The following is a 16,318-nucleotide window of genomic DNA, read 5'->3' as shown; positions in this document are numbered from 1 at the left end:
TGAAAAAGAGTTTTGTTGTAGCTTTAGTTTGTCCAGCATTCATTCAGCTCGCTACGGACAACATGTTTGACTCCAGGAAAGCTCTATGTTTCCTTAGGTCTTGGAACAAATGCAATCACTCCAAAAGTTACACCTCTGTTCAAATGTTTGGATTTGCTGTGATGTAACATCTCTGGTCACTCTTTTCTTTATTGGATGTTGAATGCACTGCAGTGAGTGAAAGTGAGTCTTTGCTCACGTAGATTAAGACATGCTCAACTTTCTGCAGAGCCCTGGAGCCCCAGCCTCTGCACAGAGCCACAGAGTGCTATTCATTTGTTTATACAAAGTTTATTAATATTGAAGGTGTCACATATCCAAACCTTACACTGTGTCGACACCACGTGCCCTTGGGTCCACAGCAATACACCTGCCAAGTGCGGAGTAGATTGGATGAACAGTTCTCGAGATATGCAAAGGACACACACACACAGATTCCTTGGTTTACAGTGAGATGAGGTTTTACATCTGCCTTATCTCATAATTTCATATTCAGAGGGAATAAGTAGGTGCTCATCCTAAAAATAACAAGCAGCATTACAATACAAGCAGAGCCTTTTCAAGCGGCCTCTGAGTGATTCAAAACAGACAACATTTCATTCTGAATCACGTATTACAAGCTGTCTCAATTAGATCAGAGTTACACCATTGTCACTGCAGGGTAGAGTGGTGTTGACAACATCACAGCATTTATCTCAGTGGTGACTCCCCTTTGAATCCTAGGATTGTGCTCTGAGTCAGAGCAAACTAAATGAGACTGTCTTATCTAGACTGTGAAATCACCAAGACAGCCCCAATTTATGCAATATTCACTACATCAGTGGTGTGGTGGTTTGTTTCCTGCCTTCGTATTACATTGGCAAAACGAGGGCAAGACACTGATGACATCATGTTTTCATGGGCAAACAGATTGTGTGGCACAAAGCTGTAATGTCTTCTTTTAGCCTGGTGTCTTGATGCTAATTTTCACTCTCCCTAGACCATCCGTGCATAACTGAACCGGTCTGATGAGGCGAGGACTTCGGCAGAAAAACTACTGTGTGCCTTTGTTGATCAGCCCTAATCCGCATGGCAGATGTCCTCTGTAACGGTTTCAATTACGAGTGTAGGAATCTGCAAGAATTGCTCTCAGTCTCCCGGCCTCCTCCCTGATTTGGTCTCTGAATTTGCTGTCAGTTTAGTGAAAACACATGATCTCATTGTAATGGTAATTGTGTCAGGGTTTTAAAGATATGCAGTGATGATTAGATGTGTTTAATAATTCATCCACCTCTGGTGAATTCACCATCCATCGATCAACCATACCATTACTGAGAAGAAAATGACTGCTTCTCCACAACGGGTTTGATGGATTAGTAAATCTCTTTTTCCAAAGAAAGCAGCTGTTGTTTGCGTCTCCCTGTTAGACCTCCTTTAATTACAGTAGACTTAATAACTCTTTTAAAATTCTTTCACCTATCCATTGCCACATAGTGTATGCATACATCGAATCTGTCTAAAAGAGTGGTGGTGTTTGGATGCTTCATATACATCGTCCTGGCAAAAGAAGCTGTTCCTTTAAGGTGTATACTGTATAAGACTGCTGACATTAGATGTCACATAGCTCGCAGGAAATGAGGGATGGTCCCTGTCCACTTCAGGGGGAACATTTAAGAGTCATTATTCCACCATTATCATCCTTGCCAATGACTGTGGAGCGCTCCTGCCTCCTGTCAGTGGGCTGTCTGCTATATAATGGGCCCGGGGTGTCCATTATGAAGCCAAAATGGCCGCAGACACACTTTAGCCACAGTCTGCTAAAAGTGGCTGAGGGACGGGGGGTAGGGGCTACGCATCATAAAAAGAAAAAATATGTTTCTTCATGGCCCACTGTTCTTTTAGCAGAGATGAAGATAAAGGTTTCGGAGTTTCTTGCATTAGCTGAAGGTGGAACAGGTGGAGTAAATGATAGATGTGGCACTGCAGGACGTTTGCAAAGCCCAAGCACTAAAGGAACTGCAGGGACAAGATAGAGGCTGCCAGTCAATGCGACCAGTCTGCTTTGATTAGAGTAACAATGCCAAGCTATCACAATTAGTATGATACTGATGTTTCTTTTGGGCCTGCGATTCATGATTATATTCATTATCATTTAATTTGTTGGTTATTTTTGTGGGTAATCAATTCGTTTAGCCATGAAATGTCAGAAGGATACTGCGAAATGTCCATTACAAGTTGTCCTCAAATGTCTTATTTTGAGTGATCAACAGTCCAATACCTAGAGAGATTTCATTTGAAACTAAAACTTTTTTTTTGGCCAACAATGAAGTTAACATTGCCCTAGTTTGCTCGACAAAAAGCAAACAGGGTCTTTCTTCTGGATTTTGGATTGTTGTAGAAATTAACAAAATTTCATAACATGCAAGACACATTTCACCAATGAACACCACTTGATGATTTTTGAAGTCTAAATGCAATTGCCAGGAGTTAATAGCTAATGTTAGGCTATAAATAAACTACATAATCATATCTGAATATTTAAAACGGTTTCAATACTCATTTTCCACCTCTATACACTGGTACTGGCTACGCTTTCCTGCTCTCTTACTGTGAGAGGTTATTGTTATATCAAAGTTAGAGATTCCAGTACTGTGAAAACACCACACCGTGGCTGCATAACTTTGTTACCTCCACAACAAGGCTGTAAAGCAGAGTTCGGCATGATGATGTTCTGTCTTTCATTTAGCCACTTGTTAGCAACCGCTTTTTTGAAGCTGCACAATTTTTTTAAATTTGTGAGTGGGGCATTTACTTACATATTTCATGTCAAAGAACAAAATGTGAAAATCTCTTAAGCTTGTGTTTACCACATGCTTTATATCAGGTATCTAACCACAAACATGCTCAGAAGCCCATTAACTTAAGGACGCGGGAACCTGACATGCCAAAATGCTAACTCACTTCTGAGTTTAAGGACTCGTTCCTAAGTGACAACCTTTGGTGCTGAAAAATTAAGCCAACACAGAAGTGCCAGAAAGTTTTTCGAATGGCCATTTGAGACTGATTCTAGAAGCCAGTCGATCTATATAGACAGCCGTGTTAAAATGCCCAACTTTACAGCAGAAATAAACATGTTGACAGCCTGGTACAAGAAAAGACGGCAGAGGAGATACCTGCACACCAATGCAACTGGGCTGGACAACCACAAGAAGATCCATAGGCTGAGATCAATGCAAAAAATAGTCAATTTACTTAGGATATCCATGCACAAAAATAAGGGTGCTCAAAGTGCAAAAAATAATAAAAAGTGAATGAAGTAGCCCTAAGACTTCACAGCCTGGTACAACAAATGGCTTTGGTCTCTTAAACTAATTTCCCCCTTAATGAGAACTTTACAGGGGGTGAATTTTTATACAAGTGATCCATTAACATTTCTTCAAGGCTTAAAGTGACGCATAATTAAGGGTGTGCTGCTTTGAGTGACAGGCTGTCTGCTCATGGTGTCCTCTGTCTCAGTTAGACCCATCCATCATTTCTCCACAGCTCTAGCTTCTTGCCCAAATATGGTCACTTCTGGCTCCAAAGACCAAGATGGCAATGGCCAGAAATCTGGACTTGAGGCTCCATAATGGGAGTCTACAAACCAATGGTTGACATCATGTAAGCAATGTCCATTATTTTGACAGCATATGCTCGTTCCTCGCACTTTATAAAATGCAGAAACATGGCAGATCTTCACATGTAAGAAGCAGCACGTATTTGCCATTTTACAATTAGTCTATAATCAGAATTGCTGCAGATTCATTTTCTGGTTATTGGCATTCATGAAATGACTAACTGTTTCAACTCTAATTTATTCATGTATGAGAATAGTACATGCAGAATCTTTAAACTGGAATCCAGGCAGGAATAACACCAGCAGCTCTCAGGAACAGACTGCCTCTGTTTCAGTTCGCAGTACAGTACACAGTTTGTTACCACCTGACACATTTAGACACTGTATCAGTGTTAAGGCTTGCTCTAGATTTGTATTACTGTCAATCACATGACTTCCTGCTGAGCAGAGTATTAGCATTTCGTGTTGCACAAAGGAATATTTGCCAAGTGCCCTGTTGCACATGCTGGCATCCATGAAAGTCTCTCTCGCTGTCTCGCTCCCACACACACATAGAAACAGTAACGTACTTCCTGCTCTGGAGAAGTCTTTCTTGCACTCTCCTGAGCATTCATGCAAAAAGCTACAAATAATCCCTCTATTTCTCTTGCACTGTCCTCCTTGTTCTACTTCAACTACAGTGCATCTCCCTCTACCTCGGCTGTCTGACACTCCTACTTTGCCGCTCCTCCTCAGCATGTTATTTAGTTGCCCCTGTACTCATGATTTACAGAGCCCTAATGTACTCCTGTGCTTGCAGTCAGCAGATGAAATCGTCATTTGTCACATTAATAGTCCTCCCCCTCTGCCATACATTCACACACACATACACAACCCTTTCCCAGTATGGCTCCATTCACAGAACACCCCCTCTTATCATCCTCCCCTCTCTTCCCCTCCTCGGCTCTTCCTCTCAGGCCTCTTGCTTCTTCTCTAATACCTTTTCTCCAAAACTTTTGTTAACCTCCTCCTTTAAACCTTTCTCTGGTTGCATGCTGGATTTAACTGTATTGAACCTGTGTATGTTTATGATGTGTTCATGTAGTGCGGTCCTTGTTGTGCTTCTAAAAATGGCCAGTATCAAGAGTTAGAATGATATGATATGGTCTGGGACTGCAGTACTGTTGCTTCGCGCTTCATGTTGCAGACATTGAAGCAGACTGCATAATTAGGTGCTATTATGAAATGCAGCGAGAGAACATTTAATTGCTGTTTTGTACAATATGCTCAGCTGTTTATGCCGAAATTATAAGAGCCCTGCTGTGTGAGGAATGGTGACTTGAATTTTAAAGGCAGCATTTGCCGTAGCCCGTCTTGTGTCACATGCAAAACTAGACAATCCCTGTAGTAGATGATTATGCAGCTCATAACGGAGACAGAGCCTAAAATTAAATGCAAATTCAATATTCTTCATTAGAACAGTTTTGCATTTGGATTCACATCGCTTTCTCTTTCCTGCTAATTGCCAATTTCAGTGTTTTGCATCTTTAACCTAAGAGAGGATGCAAATCTGTTTTGCTTCACTGTGTGTATACTCCACGAGAAGTGCGGGTCAAGAATATAGAGGGTCAGCAATTATGAATGTGTATTTTTCCTCTAAGAAATAATATTAGAAGCCATGGTTGCAACTGTGAAAGTAAAATGGCTGTAGAATAAATACTGAGCCTTGTGAAAAATGCCTGATTCGATGCACAGTTACTTTTAGCCTGTGTTGAACCAGAGAATGCGAAATTATGATGATTTATTTTCCGCAGAGGAATGTATAAAAGCACTTGAAACCCAGCTGTAGTAAAAAGTAAAAGAGCTCATGAACTGTATTTTACCTTTGAACTACACATAGCTTTATCACAGAGAGAGGTATGAAATGGTGTTGCGACTGAAATTTGCTCCAAATGTCTTGCACAGCACTGCTTTACAGTTATAGTTTAGAAAGCTCAGCTATCTTTAGTATGCGCTAAACATATTGTCATGTTGGTCGAATGAATCATCTGTTAAGGTCACTGATCAGCTGTCAGTAAATTTGAAGAGCAAATAATGAGTGCCTCATATGTCGTATCACTGCACCTTCAAGTCTACCCACTCTCATTAAATATTTACCGCCACTTAGACAGAACAGCTTTTCTCGTCAATTTCAGACATATTAATAATGTCAAAGATGGCATTTTCATCTTTAAGAGATATTTGCCATTTTGTCCCAGCAGACGCAGACATGCTGACCTGCTCTAAGAGGATCTAAAACAGACTTTACCCAAATTACATGTGTAAATAAACATGTAGGGACGTTAAGACCCACCACAGACATTACAAGCATGTGTCTGCAGTCTGGATCGGCGCTGTGTACAGATTTTGTGTACAGATTTTCACTCAGACAGAGTGAAGGATGTGTGGGACAAGTTTTAGTTCAGACTCATGGGAGGCATCATTTAGCATCTAACTTTCTGTATCCTGCTTAAATATTCCTGATTTCTACCTGTGACTCACTCTTTCTGAGAAGTGCACTGACTCCTGTAGCTCTCTGATTCATCCACTGTTTTTGAGCGACTGTTGACTTAAGCGAGCATTTTCGCTTTAATCAGCTGTCTCATTTTTGTCTGGGGACACGGATTAGAGGATGCCCCCCACTGAATCTTTCATCTACGCTTTATAATACAACTTCAGCACCGGCCCCCTCCTTCCTGTGATCTGTTCTCAACTGCAGAGGCTCAGACGTAATCCTAAGTAGGATACACAAAGAGCCATCTTGAATTCTTTAAACCAGTTGGGCACACATTCTCGAATAATGTACAGCACTCTCACATCTTTTGGAACTGATTGCAGTTTGAATTTACTTAAAATGCATATCTAACCATGTTGTATCTGTTCCTTTTCTTCTCTTTCCCTGATCCTGTTTTTCTCCGTACATCTTTTCACTTCCTCTATCCCTTTACATACTTCTGTGTCCTTCATCTTTACGCCTTCTTCGAATCCTTGTCTCCACCTTTCTTCCTTAACTCCTTTGCCTCATCCATGTTCCCTCTACTTTTTTCCTTTCCTCTGTCCAGCATGTGAGCTGATGAACCAGGGGATCCTCGCCCTGGTCACATCCACAGGCTGCGCAGCTGCAAGTGCTCTGCAGTCTCTGACAGATGCAATGCACATTCCCCACCTCTTCATCCAGAGAAACGGGGATGGTGCACCCCGCACTGCCTGCCAGCTCAACCCCAGCCCCGATGGAGAGAGCTACACCTTGGCTGCCCGTCCACCTGTTCGCATCAACGACGTCCTGCTCACCCTGGTTTCAGAGCTACACTGGCAGAAGTTTATCATCTTTTACGAAAGCGACTACGGTGAGTTGGGAAATGAGAGCCGTCCGTGGCCAAATGTATTTCATAAACATGACATTTGTATGTAAGATGTTTTCGGCTCTTTCATTTAAATGTAAATCCAAAACCACCTTCAGTGTCAGGCTGAGGTAAAGTCGTACCAACGCTAACTATTCATACGCTGAGAAGAATACACAGAGTAGGAACTAAGATGAAAGAACATCATCACTCCCACGCAAACACACACGCAAATACACACATGCATACTGCTGAAAAATAAATCAAAGTTCAGTAGAAATTTTCGGGGAAAACAAGATCTCATTGCAGCATTCACCATTAGCATCCTCATGAAAAGACAAGTCTGAGCCTAATTGGCTCATTTGTGGCACCAGAGAATGACGGTGAGTCCCAACAGTACTTAATATATTCTCAGATGTTCTCCATTTCTGTTTCATTATTCTCACCATGCCGCCCCCGTGGACCAGACCTTTCCTGACCCACATTTGGCGAAAGGCAAAGGACTGTGGCTCGAGGAGTGATTGGCAAGACAGTACAAGGGCAGAAAGATGAAAAGAATATATTGCTGCATTGACATTTCTCAGATGATACTTTGCCACTGCTGGCTAATCTTTTTACTACTTGGAAGAGTGCAATCTAGAGGAGAGCGTAAATCAGTTTTATTTTTTCCAGTACAGTCGGAGCTACAGTTGATAAAGTGTATAGTAAAGCAAGTCCTCAGGGGAATACAGCCAACCACAAACCTCCATACAAGTTTTCACCCCACAGTTTGGAGCCTACGGCCAGTCAGGGTGTTCATGTGAACGTATGTGACATGATGTTTCCCATTTACAGAGATCTGTCCTTGGATACACTGACACTCTTTGTAGGAAGTGCACTCTCAGCATTGAGTTGGATCGATTAAAATCCCACTGTGGAAGAGCACCTGTCTATCTTTCTATCTGTCTGTCTGTCTGACCAGCTGAGCTCTCGGTCTGTCGAGCTGCCTCGCTGTCTGTCTGTCTATCCATCTATCAATGCCTTTTTAGGAATTTATAATCAGTTTTCTGCTGCTGCAACACAGCTCCAGTGAAACATATCCTCACAGGAGCTCCTTATGTATAACACCTCACCCCAGCACAGTGCACTATAGCCTTAAATTGCAATTCCTGTGAGAGGGAGCCTTTGTCTAACGCATGAAGGCTCAGTGTAACAAGGCAGTGTTGGTGAGAAATACTGGATGGGAATTCTAGTTCTAACAAAATAGCCTTTTCTAAGCCTGCTAAATTAGGTGCTACAAAGTCGGCACCGTTGACATTTATGCTTGTGTTACACTGTTTAACTCTGCACTCGTTAAATTAAGGAATGTAGCGGCTAATTAGGATCCTCATCACAGAACAGTCAAAATACCCATGGCGCCTGCCTTGAAACAGCACTACAGTGACCCACACCACTGCCTGGAGAGAGAAGTGCTGTCTGTAAATCTGTGTTGGCACTTAGTGTTTAAAGGGATGGTGAATGTTCATTTTAAACTTTAGACGTATGAGGAGGGAGAAACAGCTGCAGCAGGTCACTAAGATCATGTAGCTGTGGGTGTGTGGGTGTGTGTGGGGTCATGGAAAATGATTTTAATGTTACATGTTACCTATGATAAATGTACAGAAACTCTGAGCGGCAAGTAACAAAAAAAAAAAAAAAAAAAAAAATCTGGTTATACATTTTTTATTTTGTATTTATTTTACTGTTATTATTATTAGTAGTAGTAGTAGTGGTAGTGGTGGTAGCAGTAGCCGTAGTCTTAGTAGTAGTAGTAGTAGCAGCAGCCGCCGCCGTTGTCGTCCTCGTCGTTGTCGTCCTCGTCGTAGCAATAGCAGTAGCAGTAGCCGTGATAGTGGTAGCGGCAGCAGCCGTCGTCGTCGTCTTCATCATCTTCGTAGTAGCAGTAGTCGTAGTCGTAGTAGTAGTAATATTTTGTTAGGATCATTTTGGTTGTGTGCTTTTGTTGTTATACTAATTTTGGCCACAAGAGGCTGAGGTGCACGACTACCTTATATTTTACAAGTTTTTACTTTTATTTATCTAATTTATTTTTATGTATGTTTCCTTCCAGGGAGTTTTCATTTCTCCATGCAATCTAAACGCAACGTACATATAGTGTGTGTTAGCTCCATTTTAATGTATTTCTTAGCGAAACAAAAGTGAAGACAGTAATGTTATATAACTTGCTCACACAAAATATATGTACAATCCTGACATTCATCTGTTTTCACAGATGGAAAAAAGTAACATAGAAAAATGGTCCTGCAGGGCGTCTGCAGGTCCTTAAAAAAGTCTTAAAATTTCTTAAATTCAATGTTACAACAATAAGTCATAAAATAGTCCTAGATTTGAATTTATGAGGTCTTAACTGCTACAAATATTACATCTTATTTAATTTATACATCTTTTAATTCATTTTTATGAAAATGAGTGGAACTTTTTTATGTAAAAGTCCACATTTCTAATGTTACAAACCTTTAAAAAACTATAACACAGTCATTTTTCTTCATACATGCACTTACCTGTTTGCAAAATTTAGATCAAATTCCCTCACAAGACCACATATATTAATTACCTGCAAATCTGCGATGCGTAAGTGAAACATGATTTGTCCAAAAATCGGTCCTAAATTTAGTTAAAAGGCATCTTAAAAAGCATTGAATGTAACTGTCTGATACCTGTAGACACCCTGTCCTGGAAAAAACCTTTGTCAGCTGCTCTCGAGGCAGAAACACAGGGAAGAAAACAGTTTCGATCAGACTTAGAAAACCTTAGTTTTTTTCTCACTTGTCTCTCAGAGCTTGCATATAAATGTAGTCAGTGTTTACTTTTCTCAAACTTGAGTTGTATTCACCTTTCCTAACTACCTTACAACACCTTTTTCTTACTGGACACTTTAGGAAATAGAAACATGTTGTCCTTTAGCTAAAGAGGCCAAAGTTCTCAAATATTTGATGGTGTCCAACAAAAGCAGCCAAATAAGAAAACAAGATCACAGGTCTGCCAACTTTTAGTGTCTGATTTTAATGAGACTTGATTGAACGGACATATTTCAGTCAGTACCAAAACAAAACAAAACAAAACAAAAAAAACAAAAAACCTGAAGTTCAGTAACGAGCACAACACACACTGGTTCTGTCAGTTTGTCGGGCTCATTAGACATCTTTTTTAGTTTTAGTTTTGTTGCAGAGTATCCTGTGGATCTGCTCAGGGAGCCAAAGTCTGTACACCCTAAAAGATGTTGCACCTTATCAAGTGCAACAAAGTTAACAAGGGAGTCTGCCAGATATCACTCAGGTGCCGAGGAGAGGTCAACTCAAGGAAATGAAAAATACTTCTGTGAATGTTTTAATTCATTGGTATGGAGTTTAGGTATTAAATTCAGACCTGAGTGTTGATTTGTTAAGTAACAGCAGTAGTTCTAGTTAGTTATAAAAATACCAAGGTCAGTGATCTTTCATTTATCGAGGATGCCTTGTTAAAGTTGTGGAAGCCTTCTTCATAGAAAGCAGAGAAATAGTAAGAAATTAAAATGTCAAATCATGATAATAAAGTCATAAAAATAAAGCAGTGAGAAATACCAAGAATTAGAAAACTTATGACCACGCAATATTTAAAAAAAATAGTTTTGAACTCAAATAGGTTTGGCTGCTGTAATTATGTTTCAGGGTTCTCTATGAAATTAAAAAAAATAAATCTCTCTTTCCATTTGTAATTACAGAACATCTTACTGTTCAGAAACTACTTTCATCTTTGTTCCTCCAGTTCTTCTCCATCACTGCTAAACCTTCATAAAGCACAGTTTGGAACATCAAATTGCTTCCAACACATGCTGGCAGATCAGTGATATTTAAGGAGTGGAAATGAGATTATGTAACTTAACTCACAGCACAGGAGCTCAGATCAGGTTCTCAGTGTGATCTTGTCAAAGCCTCCCTGTCTTCTCTTTCCAGCTCTCTGTCTATGTTTAGCATGAAAAGGGCAGACAGAACAATGCTGTGACATCCCCTTCTCTGGAAAAGGACTTTTATGAAATTTGTCACATTTTTAGTCATTTTCTATGATTGTAGAGCAGACGATATTGTTTGGTCAGTAAATGTCAGAAAATAGTGTTAAACTAGAATTACCAGTGGTTGTACGCCTCCACCAACCAGTCAGGTTGCATCTAATATCTGTGTCTATCCACACTCATGTGTAGCCATGACAGCAGACAGTGCTTCAAATATGGATGCTGCTGCAGAGCAGTCACATGTTCTTTAATGTGGATGCTTCACACACATCTTCACATCTGTACAGTCACCACAGTCCACACCATGGCGGACACCTAGTCAGTATCAGACCACATGTCTCCCCTTCTGTTCCTGACTTGTGACGTTAAATAATGCACCAAATCTTTTGCAGAACATAATGATGTCGCAGTGAAGCAGTCCTTTGCCATCACTTCATCATTTTACCCTTTGACATTGAAATTTGGTCATAATTTGCATGTGAATTATTAAGTTATGGCCCAAAACATGTTTCTTGAGGTCACAGTGACCTTTGAGTTTTGACCACCGGAATCAAATCAATTCATCATTGAGTCCAAGTGGGTTTGTGTCCTTTTTAGAGAAATTCCCTCAATGTGTTCTTGAGATATTGCAATCTCGAGAATAAGACGGATACAAAGTCATAGTGATCTTTGATCTTTGACCACCAATATCTAATCAGTTTGTTCTTGAGTCCAAGAGGACATTTGTGACACATTTGAAGAAATTCCCTTCGAGGGTTACAAGAACAGGACATACAGACAATCCAAAAACATAATGCCTCTGGTCACAGCTGTTGTCAGCGTGAAGACATTAAAAACGCTCTCCAAGATTTCCCAACCAACAGTTCAAAACTTAAAGATAGAAATTTTACAGTCACAGAAGAAGAAGGAAACCAGAAAACAAAATCATGTTGGAGAATGTGGAACCATTGAATTTCTGCCTATCAAGTTTCATACAAAAAACCCTGAAATACCAAAGTTACAGCTCTGCTTGTTGCCCACCATGCTATGTATGAGTCAATGTAAGCGCTTTAGGCCAAACATCAAATGATGATAAAGCAAGCTGCTGAAGATACCGCAACATACTGATGCACAGGAAGTCAGACAGTGAGACATTTTTAACCATTACATAGCAGTTACATTGATTTATCTGGACTCGAATCTTGTCTTCGCTGCCAGGGCATGTTTTTTTTAATCCTGAGCCATGATCAGATCTTCTGATTGACTGTGAATATGACGAGACAAGACTGTGCTGATATGTGATCATCAGAGCACTCAGTCTGTGCATCTCCATCTCGTGCCATGTATGATAACTGCCTATAGGAAGATGGGAGCTTTTGATTGCATTCAGAGATCGCATGGATCATCTCATTCAATTATACTTTAAATCTGATATTTAAAACTAACACCAACATGAGCAGACTGTCAGAATGAACATGCTGAAAAGGACATTTTAATTTCCAGATTCATTAGTGGAATGATTGCTATACCAAGGCCGTCGTTATCGAACATGTACAGTAGGAGTGTGCTGATGGATTTGGATGTGGTGTGATAAGGCTGTGTGTTGCGGGGCTGCTGTGTCATCAAATTGCTGATGGTGTGTTAGTCTAATAAAGTGGATGCTAGGAAAGATAGAGCACCTTCTTGCTCATAGCCCAAGGCATCACGCTGTACCACTATGAACAAAGACTCGTCCAAAACCTCATTATCTATACCGCACTTATCCAGACAATTATTTTTATAATCTATCATATTTCTTTAATCCCTTGTTTTCGGATGGTGAGAGCAACACCAGGCTCTGCAGTCAGAGAATACAGGGTGCAGTATTACAGCTAAACAGCTGGCTTCCTTGACCTCAGGGGCAAAGTGTAGCTCGGTGTAATGAAGTGTGTCAGGGAAGCTGATTCATTCCAGTCTCCACCAATGCATCAGTTGCATAAAAGGCACATTATGTAAACAACTTCTGAGGCTTCACCTCTTCTGGTTCCATTTGTCATTGTACATTTTCAACACATAATTTGATTCTCTGTTGCGAGAGAGCGTGTTCCGTAATTTCTTTCACGAGTTACAGAAATAACCTTATTCTTGTGCTGTAGGAAGCCGACTTTGTATTACGACTACAAAACATCCTTGTGTGGTTTTGCCTTTTGTGCCTTGAGGCAAATGAAAGAGAACAAAATTGTATGATAATCCTATAACAGCCCAGTGCTAACCAAAAGACCCTTTACGCCTTCTACGATTCAGCTTTTTCCTTTTTAACTTGTTTTTGTTCTTTCTTCTCTTTGTCCTTTCTCTTTGCTGTTTTTTCTCCTCCCTTCGTCCTGTCTTTATTTCACATTGGCAACAGTTTTTTTTTCCTTCAAACAATCCTACTGCTGCTGATTTCAGCCGTGCTCTCTGACAGCGCTGAAGGGTAGCCTAATGCCTCAGCTTTTGATTTGAAAACTACAAAATAGACCCGGTGCATGTCAAGGCCACAAAAGTTCATTTCTCCCACTGAAAAACAAACTTATTGATGGCAAACTCGCACTTTGCCGTCAAGGACCATGCAGCCTCTCGGGCATTGTGGGCATTCTTCTCAAACCAACCAGAGTTCCCAGATATGAAAGAAAACTTCGACACACAAACAACTGTTGTCTGTTGTCTTTTGACTGCATTTAAATGGCATTGACTGAATCCGCAGCTGTGGGTTGAGCTCCTGCGGTGAGTCGAAAGATGTGGTTTTATTCTGTTTCATTTTACATTTGACCATGACTACACACCACTCAGGTTCATGCTCTCCTCTCCCCTTGTTTTTTAAACCAACCTTGACTTTTAAATAGACACCGTTCTGCCGAATGGCTGCAAATTTAATGTGTCAGTCATGCTATGCTTTGCTTTAAATCAGAGACAACATGTGTTTCTATAGCCCACCTCCCCAAACAGCCACTGAACAGACACTGAATACATGATTAGAGTCAGCTCTCACTGTTCAATCAGAGATTAAAAATGAAAAATGTACACAGTGATCGACCACTTGGATCCAAAAGCTTCAGACACAGTCACTCCTATTCACATACTGTTTAGATAATGTGCTTATAGTAATCAAGTAGTAGTACTACTTACAGTGATCATTTTGGGTCTTTTCATACTCCCATGATACTTTGCGTCACAACAACCTATCTACTTCCGCTGGTGCTGCGTGCACATTAAAATCATGATGGGAAAAAGTAATTTTCTCTCAATAAAAAAGTGGTCAAGTTGTGCTGTAAGATCACTGGTGTTAAGGTATAAAGCTCAATGTTGAGCTTGCGAGCCCTCGCCGACAGAGCCCCAGATAACGTGGTGACGTCACCAAACTACGTTTTTTAACTTGGAGGCGACACATCGTGAAGGCATGGATATTCTTCCCAGTGTTGAATCAGATCTGCCTCCAGGGCCTGGGTCCAAACACAACGCACTCCCCATGATCCTGTGGATGCCGCCATTGTTGTTGTTGCTTGCCGGCTTGTCAGTGTTGCCAGATCTTGGGAGAGAAACAAGCAACCAGGGCTATGGAAACAAGCACAAAAGAAGCGACAGATATATATAGAGAAAGACGACGTTTAGAGAGCAAGCCCAAATAAGCACCTCCACTTAAGAAACAAGTCCAAAAAACACAACCCGTGACTACCAATATTTGTAAGCGACTTTACAAAAAACCAAGCCCAAAGTCGTGGCTAATAAGTGGACCTGGCAACCCTGCGGCTTGTCTTCCTCACATTTCTTCCGTCCTCCTGCGTGCTGACGTGGGATGTATCCCGCCTCTCATTGGCTGATGCTCTTTGTCAGTCGTGTCAGACTTCTCCAGTTTTCTAGCATGCCAGATATCCAGTCCCAGTCACATACGAGTGGGAGACTTGTTCTTAGGCTTGTTCACACGAGGACTTGTCATAACAGACTGATGTGTCTGCCGACTCACCTACGACCCAAGGGGGCTCTCAAGATCCTCTGCGACGTCAAAATCGCGGTGAAAATCGTGTAATGTGAACTAGGCTTTAGTCTCCCTAAATTTAGCACTACGTGTTACAGATCATCCTTTGTCCCGTCTGCTATCGCTTATCTTAACCAGCAGTGACCACTAATTTTCCATGATTTACGCCCGACAGTGTGTGATACTGGATTCTGTGTGTTATGCATTTTACTGTCTGTATCTCATATTGCCCCTCTGGGACATTAAAGTTTCACCTTACCTCCAAAAACAAGCCGACGAGATCCAGCAGCTCATTCTTAGTTCCTCATGCTACCTTGTTTAGTCTACTCACACAGTGAGAAGCAGTCATGGCTGCTAATGATAGAGACAGACAATGCACATGGGGAAAAGCCCGTGATCAAAGCTGCCCTTCAATTTTCAATTCAATTTTATTTATAAAGCCCAATATCACAAATCACAATTTGCCTCACAGGGCTTTACAGCATACGACATCCCTCTGTCCTTAGGACCCTCGCAGCGGAGTCAAGTAAATTGACGATGCCCGGTCACGTAATGACTGTTTGAAACAGCTGGACTGTATTCTGAAACGGCCTATAAACGTCAGTGAATACAAAGCTGTCAGTTTTCTTACCTTATATACATGTAATTGATATACTAGGGATGCAGGAAATTGGATTTTTGCTGATTACCGATACCATTATCAATATATCCACTTTTTCCCCACCTAATGTTAGTGATCATCAAGTCTCTTCTGTAGTGGAATTAACATCATATTATGCATGCATACTCTTATCATGATGGCCCAACAGCAGATGGCGATATGAAATATAATTATTTTCAAAGTATGTAATATTCATTCATTGTGCGAAATAAGAAAAAGCACATTGGCTGTTTTGAATAGTTCATTTTAGAGCTGATATTGGCTGATACCAATGATGTGGCAATGTTGTCATGCATCCATAGAATACACAAAACCTTCAGTTAGACTCAACTCAACTCAACTCAACTCAAACTTTATTTATAAAGCACATTTAAAACAACCAAGGTTGACCAAAGTGCTGAACAGGTCAATAGAAATAAACAAGCAAATACAATGAGGTACCTAATAGTACACCACAATAATAACCATAAGATACATAAAATACAATACAATAAAATAAAATACAAGAGTTATAAAATAAGATCAAAATAAGCTAAAATGTTTGGGTGTCCAGCTCAACCTGAGTTAAAAGCCTGAGAGAAGAAGTGGGTTTTAAGAAAAGACTTAAAAACCTCTAGGGTCTGGGCAGACCTAATGTGCAGGGGCAGGCTATTCCAGAGCCTAGGGG

At 40.7% G+C, this 16,318-nt stretch overlaps 1 protein-coding gene across 1 annotated transcript in view; it reads left to right on the top strand.

Annotated features, from left to right (window-relative positions):
- The window catches only part of grid1a (glutamate receptor, ionotropic, delta 1a), a 326,996-nt gene that overhangs the window by 187,866 nt on the left and 122,812 nt on the right, over positions 1-16,318 (top strand). Inside the window, exon 3 of the mRNA XM_050071845.1 lies at positions 6,715-6,999. Within this exon, the coding sequence (XP_049927802.1) occupies positions 6,715-6,999 (285 nt within the window). The remainder of the gene's footprint in view (positions 1-6,714; positions 7,000-16,318) is intronic.

This window comes from Epinephelus moara, chromosome 19, assembly GCF_006386435.1.
Source record: "Epinephelus moara isolate mb chromosome 19, YSFRI_EMoa_1.0, whole genome shotgun sequence".
In the NCBI taxonomy this organism is placed as follows: Eukaryota; Metazoa; Chordata; class Actinopteri; order Perciformes; family Serranidae; genus Epinephelus; species Epinephelus moara.
This window is presented reverse-complemented; position numbering and strand designations above follow the sequence as displayed.